The 23,768-nt window shown below is 43.4% G+C and overlaps 1 protein-coding gene across 1 annotated transcript in view; it reads left to right on the forward strand.

The window, feature by feature from the left end:
- Window positions 1–14,743, forward strand: part of LOC124555544 (transmembrane protein 177) — a 41,040-nt gene extending 26,297 nt beyond the window's left edge. Inside the window, exon 3 of the mRNA XM_047129498.1 lies at window positions 14,017–14,743. Coding sequence (XP_046985454.1) covers window positions 14,017–14,586 — 570 coding nt within the window. The 3' untranslated portion in view covers window positions 14,587–14,743. The remainder of the gene's footprint in view (window positions 1–14,016) is intronic.
- The last annotated feature ends 9,025 nt before the right edge of the window (window positions 14,744–23,768 follow it).

The raw sequence follows: 23,768 nt of genomic DNA on the forward strand, positions 1-23,768 counted from the left end.
TTCCTTCCAGCCCCGTAGATGGGACAAGGTTCTCCTCACTTGGCTTCAGAAAGGCCACAGTCCTATGATGCATGGCCTCCTGCTCCAGCGTGAGGACCCTCCAATGTTTGGTGCTTATGGCATCCAGATCACTGTGCACCACGTTTTATTGGATTGCATTTTATTTTCTGACCAGCGGGCCGCGGCTGACTTGCTGGCAGATCTGCCATCTCTTTTAGGAAATACTCAAACGAATGTGGTTGAAGTTTTAAAGTTCTCTGACTTGTCCAATGTTTGTACCAAGATTTCAGGGAGAGGGTCTTAATTCATTCACAGGCTGACTGGCTCATCCATATTTTACGTAAGTGCCAGGTGCCAGCCAGTGACAATTTCCTGTGGCATCCTTGACAATCATTTCTTGTTTTCCTTATGCTTTATTTTCTTATACAGCATTTTTCTTCATTTCCCGCTTTCTTTGCATGCATGCTTTCATTTTACTAAGTTTGTCCACATTCAATTCTTTTAATGTATGTCAGGGCACTAATGACCTCGACATTGAGCACCCATAAGCCCGCCCCTCCCCCCCCCCCCCCCCCCACACACACACACACACACACACACACACGACCAGTATTAAACTGTGATGCTTACAGCGCCATCTATTGCTACATTTGTAACTATTTAATTTTCTTCTGCCATGTGTTTTCGCCGTTCTCCAACAATGTTCTGTTGCAATTTGACATCATTCTGACCAGTGGTGTTATTTCTACAGCAATTTGAAAGTTTAACTTTAATTATAATCACCCGGTATATCTTCTTCCCACAATTCAGTTCCTGACCCTGATTCCATCCATAACTAATTGCCTCAACACCTCAATCTTCCACATCATCATCTCTCTTCCAGGTGTTTCACAATATTTGACTCCAAGGCATTTCCCTGTCTCAATGGAGAGAGAGTCTTGGCAAGGATCCATTGTCTCTTGATAGTTATGCCCCAATCAGCCTGCTGAATGTCATCTGCAAGTTACTAGAATTGATGTTGGCTTGTCGGCTCAATTTAGTTCTTGGGTTTTGAGACTTTTTATCTCCTTACCAGTGCAGCTTTTGGGAGGGACAGTCTCCAATTGATCACCTGCTTCAATTGAAAACCGCAGTTTGGAAGGCCTTCTCTCAGTGCCGTCATCTTGTTGCAGTTTCCTTCAATTTTCATAAGGCCTACAATACAGCTTGGCACCATAACATCCTCCTTGTGCTCCATGAATGGTGTCTTCAGTGGCCCCTTCCAGTTTTTATTCGCCAGTTCCTGTCCTACTGGTCATTAAGAGTCCAAGTTGGTACTGTTCTCAGCTTCCCATGGACGCAAGAGAATGGTGTTACACAGGGCTCTGTATTAAGTGTCCTTTTTCTCATTGGTATTAATTGACTTGTGACCTCTTCTGGCCCATTGGTCATCCCTACTCTGTGTGTCGATGATTTCTGTATTTGGGCTAGCTCCCACTCGGTGGCCTCTGCAAATGACAGCTCCAGGGTGCCATCCGGCATGCACTCTCACACGGTTTTCATTCTCTGCCCTCAAATTGAGGGTGCTGCATTTCCGTCACCATACTATGGTCCATCCCGATCTGGAGCTCTACCTTGACACCCAATGCCTGACCATGGTCCCCCATTTCCATTTCTTGGGTCTTCTTTTTGACAACAAGCTTACTTGGTTGCCCCATATCTGTCATCTGAAGGTTAGCTGTTTTCATGAACTCAGTGTTCTTCACTTCCTTGCTCACACCTTTTGGGACACGGATTGTTGGAGCCTTCTCCAACATTACTGGGCATTAGTTTTGTGTTGTGTAAACTATGGTTGTTCAGTTTATGGATCAGTTGCCCCTTCAATGCTGCTTCTCTTAGACCCAGTTCACCATAATGGCATCCGTTTAGTCACTGGTGCCTTTTGCACTAGCCCTGTCAATAGTCTTCTGGTTGATACTGGAATCCCTCCCCTTTCAATTCGGCAATCCCAGCTTCTGGTTTCTTATGCCATCACTATACACTCATCCCCTGCTCACCCCTCACCTCATATTATGTTCTTTTCGCAGTCTCGTTTTGTCACCTACTCACTTTTCACCCTCGGGTGTGTTTTTACCAGCTGGGCTCGACCTCACTGCTCTCTGCTGTGATCACCATCTCTCCTCCATGTCCTCTTCCCCATGTTCTCTCCCGACCTCCTCCCTCCCCTCCACCCCCCCCCTCCCCTCGCCCTCCGTGTTGGTTAGTCCCTCAGCCCAGGATTTGGATGGATCTCTTCTGGAGTCCGAAAGCCTCTGCTGCTCCAAAGGTGTTTCATTGTGTGTTCCAAAAACTCTTATGGGTTATGGCTCTAAATCTACCAATCATGTGGGGTATGCCTTCACGTCTTCTGTTTGCACAGAACACCATCTCTTGCCTGCCACGTATGGGTTGTTTACTGCAGAATTGATGGCCATCTGTCAGGTCCTCTGCTTCCATAAACAGTCCTCACTCACCTGAGTTTTGTTATGTATGGACTCAGTGAGTGGCCTTCAGACTATCGCTTAGTTTCTCCTTGGTCTCTGCCATACATGACCACCTTGCTGATCTTGGTAATGCTGCTTGTTTGGTTGATTTCCTTCGGATTCGTGACCACGTAGGTATCCCAGGTAATGAAATTGTAGAGTGTCTGGCTGGGGGAGGGAAGCACATACCCTCTGTTCTCCTTGAACACTCCGGGGGCAGATTTGCGGCTTTACACCAAATCCCCTTTTTGCTCTGTCTTCGGTCAACTCCTGGGAGGCTACCCCCCTCGTCTAATAAATTTTGCGCCGTCAAGGAGACTCCCACATACGTTTTTCTCTCTGGCTCTCCTGGCAGAAATATACCAGCCTCTGCCATCTTCATATTGACCATACTAGTTTGACCCACAGTTTTCTAGTCCACAATGAGTTGCACTCCCCAGCCCTTTCTCTTTTTAGTTGCAGGGCTACCCTCATTGTGATCCATAATTTGCTGAACCGCTCCTGCTTTTTGGCCCTTCACACTAAATATGCTCTCCCACCTTTCTTGTCGTGAGTGTTAGTGAACAACCCTCACATGGTTACATCTGCCCTCAGTCTTCTTCATGAAAGAAGTTTTCCCTCTCAGGTATAAGTCCTTGAGTTTTTCTCTAGAATTTGAATACCTCAGTTAGTGTTGGCTATGGAGGCCTTGACCTTGGCTCCACACCAGCTAGGTTCTCCTCACCGTTTCCCTACGTTTTGTTTTCTGTGTTGTTTCCCTTTTCATGTGTCATCTTCCCCTGGTGTTGCCTGATTGTCTTATGATAATGGTATGGTGTGGGTGTCATGACAGGCTAGTGGTAGTGCTGGTGCCCCACCATGCATAGCGTTTCAGGGGCACCTATGCTCTCCATTTCCACCCACCCACCTCCTGTTATTTCCTCTTCCTTCTGCCTTGATGTCCCTTTTCCCTCTCTGTTTGCATGTTACCACCTCCTCTTGACTGAACTGTGCTGTTTGTGTAGTTCCTCCCTTGATTTCTGCCAACCTAGATCATGGGACCAATTACCTCACTCTTTGGTCCCCTCCCCCAGATCAGCCAACCAACCAACAAACCAACCATCTCTTAACAACCAAAGGTCATGCACTGGGATATAAGGATTTGGGTATGAAGGAATTTGTTCTGTAGGATTGAAGGTAGAAAAAGATAGTCTGGAAGGTATGAAACTATTGAGGTGAAGGTAGGTGTTGGGGTGAATAGTGGAAGGCAGAAGGTGAGGAGTTGAGTGGGTGGCCAGGGCTGTGATATCAAGAAGAGGTAGGATGGAGAGAGGCACTGTTAGCTGCAACAGGCAGAAGATGTGCTTAGTCAGTGCTGCACATTTGTGTAGATTTTGACTTGGATGAACTCATGCTGCAGTGTTCTTATTTGGCATGTCAGTGTAAAAGTTGGCACAGAAACAGCTAAATAAAAAAATTGATGGAATTCACACATTTATTTATATGTAAAAGCCAATTTTGGAATTTCCCTATGTGCAAGACAGTGTTTTCAAGATTCTTGTGCCAATTGTAATTCAAGATCTGCATATTTTACTGTTCACGTCGCTTCTGCATAGTCTTTCATTGATTGCATCAGTGCCCATTTGTATTGTGCTGCAATAAACTCCAACTGTTATCATCAATTGTAGGCTTGAAACCTATTTGTGCTCTATTAAAATTTTCGAGAACAGTAGGCAGATCCTCGTCAAATCAGTCATTCTCTAATATCATTGTATAATTACGTGAGAAATAGGTTATTTTCAAGAATTTTTGGATGTTTACAAAGCTATATTTGCTTAAATTACCGGCCCAAGTGTTTTTGGTAACTTATTTTATAGCAAATCAGCATTTGTGATTCACAGTTGCTGCCAAAGAATAGATCACCCCAAATTTCGCCGTATTTTTGAGAATTTTCGGAAGTTACTATTGCCCTTTGCATAATCTAATTAGTATTAAATTAACATTTGTGATTTAGTTACTGCAGTAGATATTATAACTAAAATATTGTGTTACATCTATTTTTCACTGAAAGAGGAGTATATGTTATTCTCAGTAACTATAATTAATCTTAAAAAGTTTTAGGAAATCAGTAATTTTACCTCAGGTTTTTCTGTGCCTTAATAGAAATCTTGTTTTGCATATTTGCTTGAATTCTTATAGGGAGTCAGTATTTTTTTAGCTCCACACATATAAAAGATGATCAGCAGGCTTAGTTTGAAGTTATTTGTTCACTGTCCTGTAGTACATTGCTGTTCTGAAACACAGAATAAGTTGTTTGACATTCATAAGCAACTGGAAATCACCCTGGGTACTGTCGAATGATTGGCAGCTGCTGCGAATAAGTGTGTTGTAAAAGCTCCTGAGAGTCATGTACCTGTGATACCGATACCAAAGGTACCTCAAGTATTATCATCTCCTGTGAATCCTGTCTTCTCTGCAGGAGGTATTGGATCTGCCATCAATCATCCACTTGACTGCAAGTGGCATTTAAGTAGAAGATCTAGTCATCCTCTACGATGTGGGTAGGGACCAGGGAGGACTCGGAGTGTTACACTGATCCCCCTAATCAACAAGTTTGAAGTGCTGTCTTACACTGTACATGTAACTGAGCCAGTGGAACTCACTTCATCTGTTTTTGGGAAACCTGTTTTGTACAGTGTCAAGAGGTGGAAAACACAGAAGGCTGGATGTCCGTTAATCACCTGCAGTTCAAACATAGAGCAAATGATGGTACCCCTTAGGGAAATGCCAACAAGGCATTCAAGAGGCTATTCCAACAGCCATAAAGGGAACAGGATGCAAGCAACTGCAGATTATGGTGCATATTGGAATAAATGATGCCTGTTATCTGCACTTCAAGGTCATACTTTTATCATTTCAGCAACTGGCAGAGAAGGTTGAGAAGACCAGACTTGTGCAAGGAGTTTCATCAAAGCTCGCAATTTACAGCATTGTCCCCAGAACTGATCGTGGCCCCTTGGTCCTGAGCCAAGTGGTTGGGCTGAACCAGAGACTTTGAAAGTTCTTTGACAAGCTGTGCTGTGACTTCTTGGACCTGGGCCATAGGGCTGAGAACTGTAGGGTGCCTCTGAGTGGGTCAGGTGTGCACTACTCATCAGAGGCTACTACCCAGGTAGCTGACTGCATCTTGGGGCACACAAAAGTTCTTTAGATTAGGCGACTCTCCATCCAATCCAGATAATGATAGCTGTAGGAAATGCAGAAGTATCAGTGTAAGATCGAAAGAAGTGCCTCCCACAGGTGAGAGTATTAAAATCTTAGAGGTTAACGGCCAGACCATTCACAACAAAGTGCCAGAGTTCGAAGCACTCCTGAAGAGCAGTGAAGCTCGCATAACACTAGGTACTGAAAGCTGGTTGAAACTTGAAATTGACAGCAGTTAGATTTTTGGAGAAAATGTAAGTGCATATTGAAAGGATAGATAATGGAAAATGGAGGCGGTGTATTTGTGGCAGTAGACAAGAAACTCGAAATCCATGAAGGTAGGAACTGAAGCTGCATGTAGAATTGCTTCATACCAGTTTTGCTGTGGATATCCTCGTAGACATCAGGTGTATTTGTTGCCATTAAATCCAATAAATTTCCATCATGAGTGGGGTTCTGAACTATCTGTTCTAGGTAGTTTTCAGAGAAAGCATTGAGAAATGACACTACTGATTTTTTAAATCTAGTTTAGATTAAAAATGTGTGTGTGTGTGTGTATATATATATATATATATATATATATATATATATATATATATATATATATATATATATATATATATATATATATATAATAGAGGGATACATTCCACGTGGGAAAAATTATATATAAAAACAAAGATGAGGTGACTTACCGAACGAAAGCGCTGGCAGGTCGATAGACACACACACAAAATTCAAGCTTTCGCAACAAACTGTTGCCTCATCAGGAAAGAGGGAAGGAGAGGGAAAGACGAAAGGAAGTGGGTTTTAAGGGAGAGGGTAAGGAGTCATTCCAATCCCGGGAGCGGAAAGACTTACCTTAGGGGGGAAAAAGGACAGGTATACACTCGCGCGCACACACACACACACATATCCATCCACACATACAGACATAAGCAGACATAATCATACAGATTACCAGTAGTGGAATGCCTTGGCAAATACCACCCTGGGATGGAGTCGAGAGACCTCAAGGGTGAAGGAGGCAACACAGCCACTGACTCACCATGCACTGAAGCAACTTACAGAGGACATTGGTGAGACCTACTGGGTGAACTCTCCATCTCTTGAGGGTGTTTACCAAGTTTGAGACTGGGACAATGATGTTTTCTCACCATTGTGATGGCAACTGCCCCTCAGTCCAGATGCAGTTAAAGATGGCAAGGATATGATGCTGACAATACACCAGTAGGTGCTTGATCATTTTGTTGTGGATGCAGTCCGGTCCTAGAGCTTATCAGGGCACTCGCTGAATGGAACATTATACGACTCCACATGGCATTTAGAAAGACAATTGCTTTCGTTCCATTTGCTGTTTTAGAACACGAAAGGCAGGTTGATAATTCTCAGGCAATGATGCTCGAGCATAACGCAGAGCAAAATGTTCTGTGGTGGCATCTGGGTCAGTGAAGACAGTGCCATTCCAGCTAATACCAGGCACACCTGCAGGTGTCTGCTATCTGTAGAGACATCTGATCTTAGCACAGACCTGCAATGGAGAGGTACGTGGTCCAATGGTTGAAATGTATAGATGGTTAACCCGGGCATGGAGCCACTTAAAGGCAATGAGGTGCTCCATCGATGGGTGCTGCTTGTGGGACCAGAGAGCCCACCTACTATCTCTAAAAGCCTCTGCGATTTCTGATGACCACTAAGGTACTGTATTCCATCGGGGTGGGCCCGAGGAGTAGGTGATTGCTAAATCAACTGCTAAAAGAATGGCTGCAGTTGTATTCTAGACTGCCTCATTGATATTTCCATGTGGCAGGGAGCCAAGGGCGACAGCAGCAGAGAAAACACCCCAGCCAGCTCTACTGAGAGCCCATCTGAACTGGTGAACAGGTGTCGAAGGGAGGGACAAAAATATTGGGAAGTAATCACTACCACACAGGTCATCGTGGACTTTCCAGTGGCTGGGTTGTAGAAGACAAGAGCTGCAAATGGAAAGGTCAGTGGCTGAGAAAGTTCTGTACACCACAGTGAAGTGTATGGGGGGTATCAGTATTCAAAAGGCAAAGGTCAAGTTGTGCCAATAAGTTCTCGAGGTTTTGACTGTGGCAAGTGTTCCTGGTTGCACCCCACAAAGGGTTATGGGCATTGAAATCGGCCAAGTTTAGGAAAGGTGGGGGTAGATAACAAACCAACACAAACAGTATGTTCTCTGGCACTTCACCATCAGGAGGGAGGTAAACATTGCAGATGTTAATATCCTGAAATGCCCTTAACCAAACAGCCACAGCCTCCAAAGTTGTATTAAGAGAGACAAATTTGCTATATAGTGTGTCCAGAACATCTACATCTACATTTATCCAAGTTGGCGCGTAGCTGATCATTGGATTGTAAGAGGAGGTCTCAGTGGAAAATGAAGCCCTGAACCATATTTAGGCTGTTATGGGGAGTAGCAGTCAATGGTACATCACCCAGCTTGTTAGAAGTGAGCAGTGCCCAAGACTGGGCATAGGACGCTGTTTTGATCAAAATTGACCCACTCTTCATTTTGGAGATCACTGCAACTTCCTCAAACTTGTCCTCTATGGTTTTTACAAAGAATAAAGGCTTTGTGGCCTAGAAGGAATGCTCATCAGCCCTCATGTAAACTAAGTATTGGGGGGAATATTTCGCCACTTGCCACTCAACCCTACATTCCTCCCGTGGTGCAGCCGGAGAAGGGAACATTTTAGGGTCATATCTCTCTCTATTAAAAGAGGACTGCACTTTGATAGAGACAGCTGAGGCCGTATAGCCACCATTGGGAGATAACTTCATCTGCAGCTTATCTGCCACAGTGCCACCCACTCTGAACAGGGCCTCTCAATGAGTATCACCCAGACTCGGCAACAGCAACCCGGCCAGTAACCCACTGCTTGGAGTCCCCATGCCCCAGTCACGATGGGCACATACTCCTTGGCATATCTGGGGAGTTTTCAGCTCTGGCACCTGCAGTGCAAGCCCTGGATGGCCAGGGGGCTACCACCATGCAGGTATTTGACAACCCGTCCAAAACAGGATGGCTACCATACTGGGTTTTTGGTACATGGCCCTATTAAATGTATTAAATGGAAGGACCATCAGGTGACCACCTCTCCATGATCTGCACTTTTGGAGAATTTTGAAAATGGGTGCCAGGTCAAATCCAACAATGGCGACCATGTATTTATCAATGAAAAGGTGTAATAAATGCCAGAAATGGAAGCTAGAGTCGCAATCACAAACCAAGTCTAACCACTGTCTGCACCAAGAAAACCATCTGATGGAGAGACAAAGGGGGAAGGGATAGTGAAAGTGTAAGCTTGCAGCACGAAATGGAAATAATGCTGCAAACAAAGGCTGCGGGCTGTGCTATCCAAGCATGTGCTCACAAAAGAGTCGTCAAGCCCCTGGTGAGAGAAGGGGGGAAGGGGGGGGGGGGGAAGGTTCTCCTGCATTTTCCTTTGTAAAGGAACATTTGAAAACAAAGTTAAGCATTTCAGCTTTTGCATTGCTAATTTCAGTTTCAGTTCCTGCCTCATTCTCTAGGGACTCGACAGTAACTTCAGTGTGATTAACAGCCTTTACATACAACGAGAATTTCTTTAGGTTTAGTGAAATATCATCTGACAATGTTCTGCTACAGTAGTTATTGAAGGCTTCACACAGAGCCCTCTTGACAGCCAAATGTGATTAATTTAGCATCTCTCTGTCTGTTGTCCTACACTTTGTTTTACATGTATTATGCTTTAGTCTCTGTTTCTATAGAAGTTTCTTTACAGTGACTGTATACTATGGAGGGTCCTTCCCATTATGAACTGTTCTACTGGGTACATACCTATCCAGCACATGGTCAACAATTTTTTTAAACTTCAGCCATATATATGGGAGTGATGATCTAACCATCAGGACTGAACTCAATAGCCAATAAAGATAGAATCTCCAGATTACAAGAAGCATATAAGCTCACTTGGAATCACTATAATAAGAAATCTGTTTTGGTCAATGTGAAACTAAGGCATTACAACACAGTAGTCCTACCAGAAGCAGTTTATGCTGCAGAAACTACAGTGATTCAGTGATTCGCAGTCATTCGAAGATCAGAGAAATTGAAAAACAGGTAAGAAAAATTCTGAGGAAAATATATGGACGTGTTTCGGGAAGGAATTTGGATGAAGAGGCCAACTACAGACATTTACAAAGACATAGAAACAATAATAGACACCATTAGAAGGAGAAGGATGAAATTTTGTGGACATATCAGCAGGGTGAATAAAAGCAGGCTCACAAGACAAATCTTTGTGACAGTAAACAAGAGCAAAAACAAGACAAAGTGGATCACTGAAGCAGAAGAAGACACTAAAGAACTGGGGATCACACAAGACAACATAAACAATAAAGAACAGTTTAGAAACATCATAAAGAAACACACACAAACAAGAACATACGGAGAACAGAACGGGAAAAAGATGGCTGGAAGAACGCGAGAGTGAACACAGTGAACGTATGAAGAGAATTTGGGAAGAATGAAGAAAGAAGAAGAAATCATGACTACTCAACTTCAATCGCTCTCTCAAAAGGGAATAATCGAAAATTATCTTTTTTCCCACTAAGATAAGTCTTTCCGCTGGTATACACTCGCGCGCGCGCGCGCACACACACACACACACACACACACACACACACACACACACACATACAGACACAGAACTTCCTGTAGCATTGTATGTTTCAGGTTCGAGTTGGTGCTTCCCACAGTACCCCCCATATCCAAGAGAATAGGTTCCCACAGGACGCTGTACTGAGTGTGCCTCTCTTTCTAGTAGCCATCAATGATCTAGAAGCAGCTGTGGGGTCCTCACTATCACCATCCTTGTATGCTGATGAGTTTTTGCCTCTACTATTGCTCCTCTAATGGGGATGTTGCTGGAAGTCAATTGCAAGGCACCATACAAAATGCGCGGGGATGGGTCCTCACCCATGGCTTTCAGTTTCCAGCTGCCAAGACTTGCGTCATGCACTACTGTTGACATTGTATCACTCATCCACAACCAGAACTTTACCTTAGCAACCAGTTACTCAATGTAGTGGAGACTTATCATCTATTATGACTGGTCTTCAATTCTCGGTTGACATTTACCAGCGTAAGCGAAAGTGCTGCCTGTACCTTAATACACTTTGCTGCCTGAGTAACACCAGCTGAGGTGCAGATCACACTACCCTTCTGCAGCTCTACAATATCCTGCATTGGTTATGGGAGTCTCCCATGTGATTTGGCATTATCCTCAGCATTGCAGGTTCTGGAACTAATGCACCACTGCGAGGTTTGACTTGCAACAGGAGCCTTTCGAACTAGCCCTGTGAACAGCATACTCATAGAGGTTCGGATCCCTCCATTGAGGATCAGGTGCCAACAACAGCTTGTCAATTATGCTACCCACATTTGCAGCTCCTATCTTTTCTTTTCAAACACAAAAATCCATCTCCCATAATGGTGGCCCAGATCAGGGATAACAATCACAGTCCATGTCTGGTACATCCTCTTCAAACTCCAGTTGTTTCCTCTTCCACCTCTCGTTTGGGCCCACTGATGTACACCTCCACGGTGTATCCCTTGGCAATAACTTCGTCGTCACCTGTCACAGGCTCTGAAAGACTCGGTTCTTCCTGAGGCCCTCCATCACTAATTTTTCTCCGTCCTTGTCGCATCCTGGGGTTCTGAAGTAGTCTGTCCTGATGGCTCGATGGTTGCTGGTCATGTAGGCTTTGTTTATTCTCACACTGGACATACTGAACTGTGCTCCTTGCCAGATGGCTTTAGTGTTCTCACTGTGGAGCTGGTAGCCATCTCTCGTACTCTTTAGCATATTTGTTCCCACACTGGTGAGTCCTTTCTCATCCACAGCGATTCCTTGAGCAGTTTGCAAGCTCTCTACCATTGTTACCCTTGCCACCTTTTGGTCATTGGTATCTAAAATTCTCTGTATGGATGCTCAGTGACCTTCATCTGGACCCCGGGCCACATTGGGATCCTGAGAAATGAACTTACTGATAGCGTGGCCAAACTGGCTACCAGTGAACTGAACTGACTCTGGAGATTGATATTCCCAAAACAGACCTCCAATCAGTATTACACCATCAAGTTTTAGGAATCTGAAATATGGAATGGCTCACTCTGGTTTCACTGAAATAACTACAGGTGATAAAGGAGACTAAAAATCTGAGAGATTCTCCATGCAGACCTCTCGCAAAGACTCTACCATCCTTTGCTGGTTCCGCATCAGCCATACCTGGCTGACTTGTGGTCGTCTCCTCCATCAGGAGGAACCACCCCTCTGTTGTTGTGGTTCCCATTTGACAGAGGTCCACATTTTGCTTTACTGTCCCAGCCTAGACTCCCTGCGGTGGCCTCTAAATCTCCCTGACTCACTACCCCTGGTGTTAGGAAACAGTGCCTCAGCAGCTCACTTTGTTTTACATTTTATTTGTGAAAAGGGCTTTTACCACTCTTTTACGGAGGGCCACTTAACCTTATGGTCCCATTGAGGGGCTAGTAGAATACTGTTGCCTCCTCTGCTCAGAACAGGCTGTAGCTGTCTGGGCTTGGTGGTCCAGCCCCGTCCTCACCCTACCTGCTCTTTTACTCTTCTTCTCCCTTCTCATGTAGTCTGTTAGACTTGCCCATCTTTTGTCTCTGTGTGCTTCTCTTGCCCTTTCTGCATTGCTAGTCTTTCCTAGGCAATTTCTGAGTGGAGTATGTCTGGTAAATGGCAGGTGCTGGGGGACGTATGTCTCCTTGTTGCACACTGCTTTTGGGGGCTTGTGACTGTTCACCAGGTGGGACACCTTGGGTGCCTTTCTTCCTCCGTCTCCCCCCTTTCTTCCTCCGTCTCCCCCCTTTCTTCCTCCGTCTCCCCCCTTTCTTCCTCCGTCTCCCCCCTTTCTTCCTCCGTCTCCCCCCTTTCTTCCTCCGTCTCCCCCCTTTCTTCCTCCGTCTCCCCCCTTTCTTCCTCCGTCTCCCCCCTTTCTTCCTCCGTCTCCCCCCTTTCTTCCTCCGTCTCCCCCCTTTCTTCCTCCGTCTCCCCCCTTTCTTCCTCCGTCTCCCCCCTTTCTTCCTCCGTCTCCCCCCTTTCTTCCTCCGTCTCCCCCCTTTCTTCCTCCGTCTCCCCCCTTTCTTCCTCCGTCTCCCCCCTTTCTTCCTCCGTCTCCCCCCTTTCTTCCTCCGTCTCCCCCCTTTCTTCCTCCGTCTCCCCCCTTTCTTCCTCCGTCTCCCCCCTTTCTTCCTCCGTCTCCCCCCTTTCTTCCTCCGTCTCCCCCCTTTCTTCCTCCGTCTCCCCCCTTTCTTCCTCCGTCTCCCCCCTTTCTTCCTCCGTCTCCCCCCTTTCTTCCTCCGTCTCACCCCTTTCTTCCTCCGTCTCCCCCCTTTCTTCCTCCGTCTCCCCCCTTTCTTCCTCCGTCTCCCCCCTTTCTTCCTCCGTCTCCCCCCTTTCTTCCTCCGTCTCCCCCCTTTCTTCCTCCGTCTCCCCCCTTTCTTCCTCCGTCTCCCCCCTTTCTTCCTCCGTCTCACCCCTTTCTTCCTCCGTCTCACCCCTTTCTTCCTCCGTCTCCCCCCTTTCTCCCCCCTTTCTCCCCCCTTTCGCCCTCCGTCTCCCCACCCCCCACCCCTTCTCCATTTTGTTCCTTATCTCACATTCGTAGACCTCGGTGGTGGTGGTGGTGGTGGTGGTGGTGGTGGTGGTGGTGGTGGTAGGGGGGCCGATGGCTGCAAGAGGAATGGCAGCAGTCACCGCTGAGGAGAACTGCAGGATATTTGTCAGAAAACAGCAGTATGAAACTGTCTTGCTTGAGGTTCAACAGTGCTTGTCCAACAGTTATCTACTATACTCCTAGAGGTGGCAACCATACTTAGTGTGGGGAAAATAATGTGTCACTAACAACGCTTGGTATATTTCTCCACTTCCCCAATCTCTCCAGGCTGATGTTACATTCCAACAGAATACATGAAGATGTGAAACAGCTAACCCTTCTCCCTAAGAGTAGAGAATGAAACAGGCAAAATAAAACTGAAAGAACTTTTCTGTGAAACTATTCACTCTAATAAGTATGAAATGTCAGTAAATATTGCATCATTCAGTCGCTTACCATAGGCACAAATTACCAGGGCATATAATATTGAATTTTAAACATCTGCCATTTTAAAGTGCCAATATATAACTATTACATGCCTTTTTTTTTAATGTCATAAATTTCATGAATTAATTTATATGCACTTGCTTCGTAACAGTAGTTTCTTACCATGTAATCTATTTCTTACAATTTTCAGGTGTCTGGGGAGCCCGTAGCCTGGAGTACTAAAGAAGGACAACAGTTTTTAGATTCTCTTATACTAAGTGATGCAGCCCAAAAGTTTGCAATAGGATGTGAAGTGGCTTATGTACGCACACCATATGTGTATCTGAACACGTTGTATCCCTTTGCTGCTCTTTCCTTAGTATACACAATAGCACAAAATTTGAACAGGAAACTGCACATGGAAAAGCAGCCTCAAGCAATAAGAGGAGTGGTGTATTCTGTTTTAGCTATTTTTGGTGTTGGGCTGTGGGCTGTCCTGAAAGATGTCACAAGTACCCACTATGAAAAAAAATGTGATGAAGAGGTGAGCTCATTGAGTGAAACTTATGCAAAAGGAGGACTAGAATTTTATTCAAAAATTCTCGAGCGAAACATTGCATTGAGGAGTCTCCTGGGCGAAAAGGGGAAAAAGCTGTACAGTGTATCTGGTAACAGACAATATTTCATTCGACAGAAAAGTTTGCCATTGATTAACAGGAAGCTGTTCTTGGAAAATCAGTTGGCAGCACTACAGAAAAAAACTGAAGCAGCTGAAGTGTAGTGTGTAATACTTGTCAATTAACAATTTAAATTTGTTGTGTAAATTGAAATTTTATTCTTTGAAGTTGTCTGAAATTGTCAGTGCATTTTAACTAACTGATTCATTTGTTACCAGTCAATAAATTTTATTTAATAAAAATTTGATTGTTGAATTAAAAGGAAATTTTGTGCCTCCCATATTCCTTGAAAAACTACTTCTGTTAAAAATAGTTTAATAGTGTGCCTGTTCTTACAGCTCCCAGATGCATACATTTTTCTCAGTACACAGAGATGGAATGCAAACATTGACATGCATTGAGGAGAAAGTTCCATCTCAATGTAGTCATCATATTGCAGGGGGCAAATTCCTGTTCAGCCATCAGGATCTTTGTTTTCTGTGAGTTTACTAAATCCTAAGGCGAATATGAAGATGGCTCCTTTAAATGGAGCTAGACTGTTTATCACCCTTTTCTTGTCCAGTCAGGGCTTTTGCTCTATTTAAAGACATCAGTGACAAAATGTCAAACTCCTATGTCTCCTTCTGCTCTGCTATCCTGATTTATGTTATCCATATCTCTCGTAAATACTATGAAAATTGCTTCAGCATGATAACAATCATTTTTTTCCCAGGGTAATGTAAAAACTGTGATAATACGCACTTTATACTTGCCATAAATGCATACTAAATAAGAAGTTTTGAAAGAGGAAAGGTGAAGGACATTCTGGAGCCTAGTTCATAATCATTAATAGTTCCTTGTTAACAAACAGTTTCAATGTCTTAATAGTCTTTTTCTGCAATGGCAGTTTGTTTTTCTATGAACTGCAAAATACTAACATGAATGGTAGAAGTTGACCTCGGGGAAGATCAGTTTGTATCCCAGAGAAATGTAGGAACACCCAAGGCAATACTGACACTACAACTTTTCTTAAAAGATAAGTGAAGGAAATGCAATGCAGGGTTTATAGCATTTGTAGACATAGGCAAAGCTTTTACCAATGTTTACTTGAATAAACTCATAATCCTGAAGGTAGCATGGATAAAATACAGGGAACAAAACTCTGTTTACAACCTGTATGGAAACCATAAGGCATCTACATCCATACTCCACAATCCACCATACAGTGCGTGGCGGAGGGTACCTCGTACCACAACTAGCATCTTCTCTCCCTGTTCCACTCCCAAACAGAACGAGGGAAAAATGACTGCCTATATGCCTCTGTACGAGCCCTAATCTCTCTTATCTTATCTTTGTGGTCTTTCCGCGAAATGTAAGTTGGCGGCAGTAAAATTGTACTGCAGTCAGCCTCAAATGCTGAGGCACTTTAAGAATCTAATGGTATGAAAGAGAAGTAGTGTTTGAGAAGCGAGTGAGACATGGTTGTAAACTATCCCTGATGTTACTCTGTCTGCACTTTGAGAAAGCAGTAAAGGAAACAAAGAAAAATTTAGAGAACGAATTAAAACTCAGGTAGAAAAAAAAAAACACCAAGGTTTGCCTATGACATTGTAATTCTGTCAGAGCCAGCAAAGGACTGGATACTGTCTCTAAAGGAGGATGTAGATGAACATCTACTACAGCAAAACAAGATTAATGGAATGTAATCGAATTAAATCAAATGATACCGAGTGAATTAGATGAGAAAACAAGACACTAAAAATAGTAGAGGAGTTCTGCTATTTGGGGAGTAAAATAACTTACGATGGCCAAAGTAGTAAGGATATACAATGCAGACTGCCAATGACAAGAATAGTGTTTCTGAAGAAGACAAATTTTTTAATATCAAATAAAGATTTAAGCATTAGGCAGTCTTTTCTGAAAGTATTCCTATGGAGTGTAGTCTTGTATGAAAAGCCTTTCCTGAAAGTATTCCTATGAAGTGTAGCCTTGTATGAAAGTGAAACATACATAATAGACAGTTCAAACAAGAAGAGACTAGTAGCCTTTGAATTGTGTCAGAACTTGACTAAAAGAAGGGATCGGTTGATAGGGCACATTCAGACACATCAAGGCATCACCAATTTAGTATTACAGGCATGTTTGGGGGGGGGGGGGGGGGGGGGCGCGTAAATGGTGGAGAATTGTAGAGGGAGACCAAGAGATGAATGCAGTAAGCAGGTTCAGAAGAATGTAGGTTGCAGTAGTTATTCAGAGATGAAGAGGCTTGCACAGAATATGAAGTGTTGGCAGAAGAGCCAACACCGTGTTGCTAGAGGAGGCCGAAATACACGCGTTTAATTACACGCAGACTGGCGTGAGGTCTGGAACAAGGTAAAGTAATTATCCTATAAAGAAAAGAACGTAGTTCTTGGAATACTTAACTTTAATCCACAATTGTCGAACATCGCTCTTGATTGTACATGCTTCATAAGATAAATATCAAATGCTATGGCGCCTTGCTAGGTCGTAGCAAATGACATAGCTGAAGGCTATGCTAACTATCGTCTCTGCAAATGAGAGCGTATTTGTCAGTGTAGCATCGCTAGCAAAGTCGGCTGTACAACTGGGGAGAGTGCCAGGACATCTCTCTAGACCTGCCGTGTGGCGGCGCTCGGTCTGCAATCACTGACAGTGGCGACACGCGGGTCCGACGTATACTAGTGAACCGCAGCCGATTTAAAGGCTACCACCTAGCAAGTGTGGTGTCTGGCGGTGAAACCACAGAATACAGTAGGATATCAGCATCAAAACAATCTTTGGACAAAGAGCACAACAACAACAACATGAATATCTCCTGTTGAAATGTCCTAAAGTATAAATGATGCAGTTCAGTCCTACATGCAAAAGAAGTGTAAGTAATGCATGAATCAGGAAAACATAGAATCAATGGAATATCAGTTTTAAAAAATGCCTCTCTCCTGAAATTGTGTGTTTACTATATTTATGTTTGAGAAGTATAGTGTGTTTACACAGCAAGGAAGCAGTTCTAATTTGGTTTGAGCCTCAGTAGTTCCATAAGGGATGAAATATATCATCATTGCAAAACTCTTAAGAGATACGCAACACATGTGAATATATTCTCTGAATCACTCCTACCCATGTAGACAGTCAGTCTGTCCAGAGAAGCTTTACTTTTAGTTCATAAATTTAAATAAAACTGTACTAGTTGGAAAACAATATTAACCTAGAAGGTCTATTGGAATTGTTATTACACTTGCCAGCCACAGTACCTCAACAACAAAGCCAATTTTAAAAAAAAAAAAAACCTACTGAACAGCTGTTTAAGCAAAAAATTTTAACAGGCAAGCATTGATCATGCACAAATAGTCAGTAATAACGAATATAAATAAATAATTGTAGATATGCTTCTTGGGCGAGGCATCAGATGTCATGAAATTTTTCCACAATATTTCATCAGTGGAAATGACCAACATCTTCAGGTGTGATGAACACGCTGCTGAGGCCATGACCAAAGCCTCCTGTTTATGCCAGTCTGAGAAGAAACTGCACAGGCATGAATGCACCAGATTTAGTGCCCAATAGTGCAGATATCCTGATCGGTATCAAGAAAGATAGCTAGGCCACCTGACAGACGATAAACCAATAACTTCGACACACCCACAGAAACTGTCAGTCATATTGTGCCCTGTCATTGGCCACATAGTGCCCTCTGCTGGGAGCCACCTGCTGATGTGTGTGCTCGTGGTGGTGTGTGTGTCAGTCAGCACCATTGTCATATGAATATCTATGTTGCCACCACAGCGCCATTCCTTGTTCAACCAGCAGTTCTTCCTTGTGGTAGCTATGATTTTAACATGGCCAGTGCTGGATCCCATGCTGTGCTAAGTTGGTATCCTGTGTCCCTGTTAAGCAGATTAGTCGAGTTGCAAATTTCCACTGCTTATTTAATGATGCTGTCCCAGTAGAAGACATCGACAAAAGAATTTTGGTGTTTCTGTATTCCATACTGTCCTGTATTGGGACAGTGCTCAGCCACTGCGGATTTCTCTGGCTAGTCCAAACATGTGTGTTATCAATGTTTGATACATATATCATAACAATTTTGTCCAGTGTGTTACATCCCGCAGCTACAGGGGATCTTACACACATCTGACCTTCTTAAACCAAGACCATCTTTCATTAACCTGGGAGAACTCCAAGTTTGGCTGGCAGATGAAAGATACATTTCACTTTTTGTTTGTCCCAAAATGATATTTTGGAAGAAACACCACTGATGTACAGCAAGACGACCATTCCTCTTGGTTCTATACTTTCTTCCAGCTCCTCAATTTGTTTGACACATGCCAGGCATAAGGCAAGCCAAATCTCCTCCTCGAATATCCGTTTTCTAAAACTACAGTGCAGAGGTTGCGTAGCTCATCAGATAAGCTGTCTAAATTTGATAAGGTTCATGCTCTGTGGACCAATGTTCTAAGCACACCACTTCCGGATGGTGCCAGTTTCTACCCTGTAAGTATAAGTCCTTGCATGTAGGTTTACGGTACACAGCATGACTCACGGTGCCATCCTCTTTTGTTGGCATCGACACATCCAGGAATCGTAGTTTGCTATTTTTCTCCATCTCCATCTTCCCAAGTCTCACCCAAGAACTGTATTTACAACTAGTCCATCAGGAAAGCCTCAAGCAACACAAATAAATGCATAAAAATTTCTCAGTTCATTTGCCACGTCAAATTCTGATAAAATTCCAAGCTTTCAATGATATCCACCATTATTTTTGTCAGGGCATAAAACTGACACTTGTGAATCAGCAAAGTTCCCTCTTTTACACCCACAGAACGGTGTCTGGTTGGAGTACATCATGATGGCGTTTGCAGAGATGACATGTTCTGCATACATAGATTTTGCTTCCGTTCTCTATGTAGCATTGCTTGCAGTACTGTCCATCGCATCAGCCGGTGAACTGCGAGATGTATTCATCTATATTTTTTCCTTACCAAGAGAGCTCTTTCATGCATTTTTAAGATAAGAGAACGACATGTATGAATATCAAGAGCTCAGATGGAAACCCAGTGCTAAGCAAAGAAGGGAAAGCAGAAAGGTGGAAGGAGTATATAGAGGGTCTATACAAGGGCGATGTACTTGAGGACAATATTATGGAAATGGAAGAGGATGTAGATGAAGATGAAATGGGAGATACGATACTGCGTGAAGAGTTTGACAGAGCACTGAAAGACCTGAGTCGAAACAAGGCCCCCGGAGTAGACAACATTCCATTGGAACTACTGACGGCCGTGGGAGAGCCAGTCCTGACAAAACTCTACCATCTGGTGAGCAAGATGTATGAAACAGGCGAAATACCCTCAGACTTCAAGAAGAATATAATAATTCCCATCCCAAAGAAAGCAGGTGTTGACAGATGTGAAAATTACCGAACTATCAGCTTAATAAGTCACAGCTGCAAAATACTAACACGAATTCTTTACAGACGAATGGAAAAACTAGTAGAAGCCAACCTCGGGGAAGATCAGTTTGGATTCCGTAGAAACACTGGAACACGTGAGGCAATACTGACCTTACGACTTATCTTAGAAGAAAGATTAAGGAAAGGCAAACCTACGTTTCTAGCATTTGTAGACTTAGAGAAAGCTTTTGACAATGTTGACTGGAATACCCTCTTTCAAATTCTAAAGGTGGCAGGGGTAAAATACAGGGAGCGAAAGGCTATTTACAATTTGTACAGAAACCAGATGGCAGTTATAAGAGTCGAGGGACATGAAAGGGAAGCAGTGGTTGGGAAGGGAGTAAGACAGGGTTGTAGCCTCTCCCCGATGTTGTTCAATCTGTATATTGAGCAAGCAGTAAAGGAAACAAAAGAAAAATTCGGAGTAGGTATTAAAATTCATGGAGAAGAAATAAAAACTTTGAGGTTCGCCGATGACATTGTAATTCTGTCAGAGACAGCAAAGGACTTGGAAGAGCAGTTGAATGGAATGGACAGTGTCTTGAAAGGAGGATATAAGATGAACATCAACAAAAGCAAAACAAGGATAATGGAATGTAGTCTAATTAAGTCGGGTGATGCTGAGGGAATTAGATTAGGAAATGAGGCACTTAAAGTAGTAAAGGAGTTTTGCTATTTGGGGAGCAAAATAACTGATGATGGTCGAAGTAGAGAGGATATAAAATGTAGACTGGCAATGGCAAGGAAAGCGTTTCTGAAGAAGAGAAATTTGTTAACATCCAGTATTGATTTAAGTGTCAGGAAGTCATTTCTGAAAGTATTCGTATGGAGTGTAGCCATGTATGGAAGTGAAACATGGACGATAAATAGTTTAGACAAGAAGAGAATAGAAGCTTTCGAAATGTGGTGCTACAGAAGAATGCTGAAGATTAGATGGGTAGATCATGTAACTAATGAGGAAGTATTGAATAGGATTGGGGAGAAGAGAAGTTTGTGGCACAACTTGACCAGAAGAAGGGATCGGTTGGTAGGGCATGTTCTGAGGCATCAAGGGATCACCAATTTAGTATTGGAGGGCAGCGTGGAGGGTAAAAATCGTAGAGGGAGACCACGAGATGAATACACTAAGCAGATTCAGAAGGATGTAGGTTGCAGTAGGTACTGGGAGATGAAAAAGCTTGCACAGGATAGAGTAGCATGGAGAGCTGCATCAAACCAGTCTCAGGACTGAAGACCACAACAACAAGTGCATAGCCAGTGTCTATTGAAGTTGTTTTCTTGAAGTCTAATTTCGAAAGCTTCTCTGATTAGACTCCCAATAGTTCAAAGTGTGAGCAAGTATTTGAGTTTGTTCAAACAAAATCTTGTGCTTATTTAACAGGCTGTGCTCTGCCACTGCTGATTTATCCAAATATTTGTATTTAAGGTGACGTTGATGCTCGATGCAACAATCGGCAACCGTCCGTATAGACTGGCCCACATGACTCTTGCCACACTTGCAAGGAATGTTATAAATCCCTGCCACTCTCAGACCAAAATTATCTTTAACAGGTCGCAACATTTCTTTAATTTTTCTGGGTGGCCGGAAGACTTGTCTGATTCCTTGCCTGTTTAGAACTCTACCTATGTTGCTAGTTGTTGCACTGCAGAATGGAAGCTGCACTATGTGTTGCTCCTCTTGGCTTTTTCGAATAGTGTCATCTCTTGGTTTTCTCAACAGTGTTATCTCTTGGTTTTCTCAACAGTGTTATCTGATGTCACGGACAGAATACCCATTCCTTCTGAACACTGTCTTCCTCTCAGCTAGATGGTGAAAGCTATGCGTGTTGAGATACAGATGTGTATGCATTGGTTTTCCGTACACTGAATGACCAAGTTGTTGATCTGATTTCCATTCAACCAACACATCTAAGAAAGGTAACTCCATTCTTCTCCACCTTCACTGGAAATATTGTGTTGGCATGTATACCATTAAGATGATTAATGAACTGCAGCAGTGCCACGCAGCCAGATTAATAATGTATCATCAACATACCTGAAGAAGCAATATGGTCAGAAAGGAGCACTGTTCAGTGCTCGTTCTTCAGAATCTTCCCTGAAAAAGTTAGCTATGGCTGGTGACAGTGGCAAACCCATTGTTCAGGTTTGCCACAAGTTTTGGAAATTGGGGAATTTCAAACGTGCCAGGGAAAGTTGAAAAAACACTGGAAAAACCTTGTTTTTGGCTTAGTAGATGAAATGGTTTGTTTACTGAGACGTCACACTTGCTGACTGTGCACAGCTGAGTATGTGCGCTGCTTCCCTAATCCCTCATTCTTACTGCTTCTTCCCTTTCTACTACTCCCCTCAGCTTGGAGTTAGTGTTACCACCACTTCATGCGGCTAGCCTAGCAGCTGCCAATGAGAGGCAGGGAGACGTGAGAAGTGGTTTGTTTGGATCTGATTCTTGGAGGCCATTGACACAGTGGCCGGAGAAGGCGGTTGTGTGTGCACGAGTTGTGTCTGAGAGATTGTGTGAAGTGTGTGCGCTCTCGTTTTCTAACAAAAATTTAGTTGCGAGAGTCTCTTCTATGTGCCTGTCTGTGGCTCAGCGATCATCTCTATGAGGAGTTGCTACCTATCCTCATTAGTATTGATTCTCCGAGTATTTGTGCAAGTAATCTGTTGTATGTATTGATCAACACAGTCTCATTTCATCCACATTGTGTCCATCTCAAGTGAATAGCTGGCGACGCAAGTGGACTTCCATGATGGGGCAAAACCGCAGGCCATTGCTGTGGTTATCTGTAACGGATTGGGCCTGCTGAACTGAAGCCCATAGTTTCCCACTAATGTGCAGGCCCTGCTTGTCGGATCTAGTCTAGCTGATATCCCCGCAGGCCAGGACTGTTTGTGTATGGCATAATGCGGCAGATTTTCATGATTCATCCATGGACCCAGGACTGTGGCGTTGGATTTCAGGATTTACAACTGTCTCACTGCAAGTACATTGTACAGTGTGGCGTTTTGTAGACATTTTATTTATTCTAGTACATTTTGGCACTTTGAAAGTAGTTTATATGTTAGAAAGTATGGATGATAAGAAGAAGAAAATTGTGGCAGTTGCTGGCAGTTTGAACACTATGTATTCATGCATTTCTTGAAAGAAAAATCACACAATGCATTTTGCATTTAAAATAATAGAAATAACACAGAGTACCCCCCCCCCCCCTCCCCCATGAACCATGGTCCTTGCCATTGGTGGAGAGGCTTGCATACCTCAGCAATACAGATAACCATACTGTAGATGAAACAGCAATGGCGGGATATTTGTTGAGAGGCAAACAAATGTGTGGTTCCTGAAAAGGGGCAGCAGCCTTTTCAGTAGTTGCAGATGCAACAGTCTGGATGATTGACTGATCTGGCCTTGTAATATCAACCAAAACGGCCTTGCCTGTGCTGGTACTGTGAAGAGCTGAAAGCATGGGGAAACTACCACCATAATTTTTCCCTAGGGCATGCAGCTTTACTGTATGGTTAAATGATGATGGTGTCCTCTTGGGTAAAATACTCCGGAGGTAAAATAGTCCTCCATTTGGATCTCCAGGTGGGGATTATGCAGGAGGACATTGTCATCAGGAGAAACAAAACTGGTGTTCTATGGATCAGAGGCTGGAATGTGAAATCCCTTAATTGTGCAGATAGATTAGAAAAAGGGAAACAGACTGGTTAAATTTGGATATGGTGGCACAAGGAACAAGACTTCTGGTCTGGTGAATATAAGGTTATAAATACAAAATGAAATAGACGTAATGCAGGAGTAGGTTTAATAATGAATAAAAAAAAAGGAACTCGGATAAG

This window comes from Schistocerca americana, chromosome X, assembly GCF_021461395.2.
Source record: "Schistocerca americana isolate TAMUIC-IGC-003095 chromosome X, iqSchAmer2.1, whole genome shotgun sequence".
NCBI classification, from domain to species: domain Eukaryota; kingdom Metazoa; phylum Arthropoda; class Insecta; order Orthoptera; family Acrididae; genus Schistocerca; species Schistocerca americana.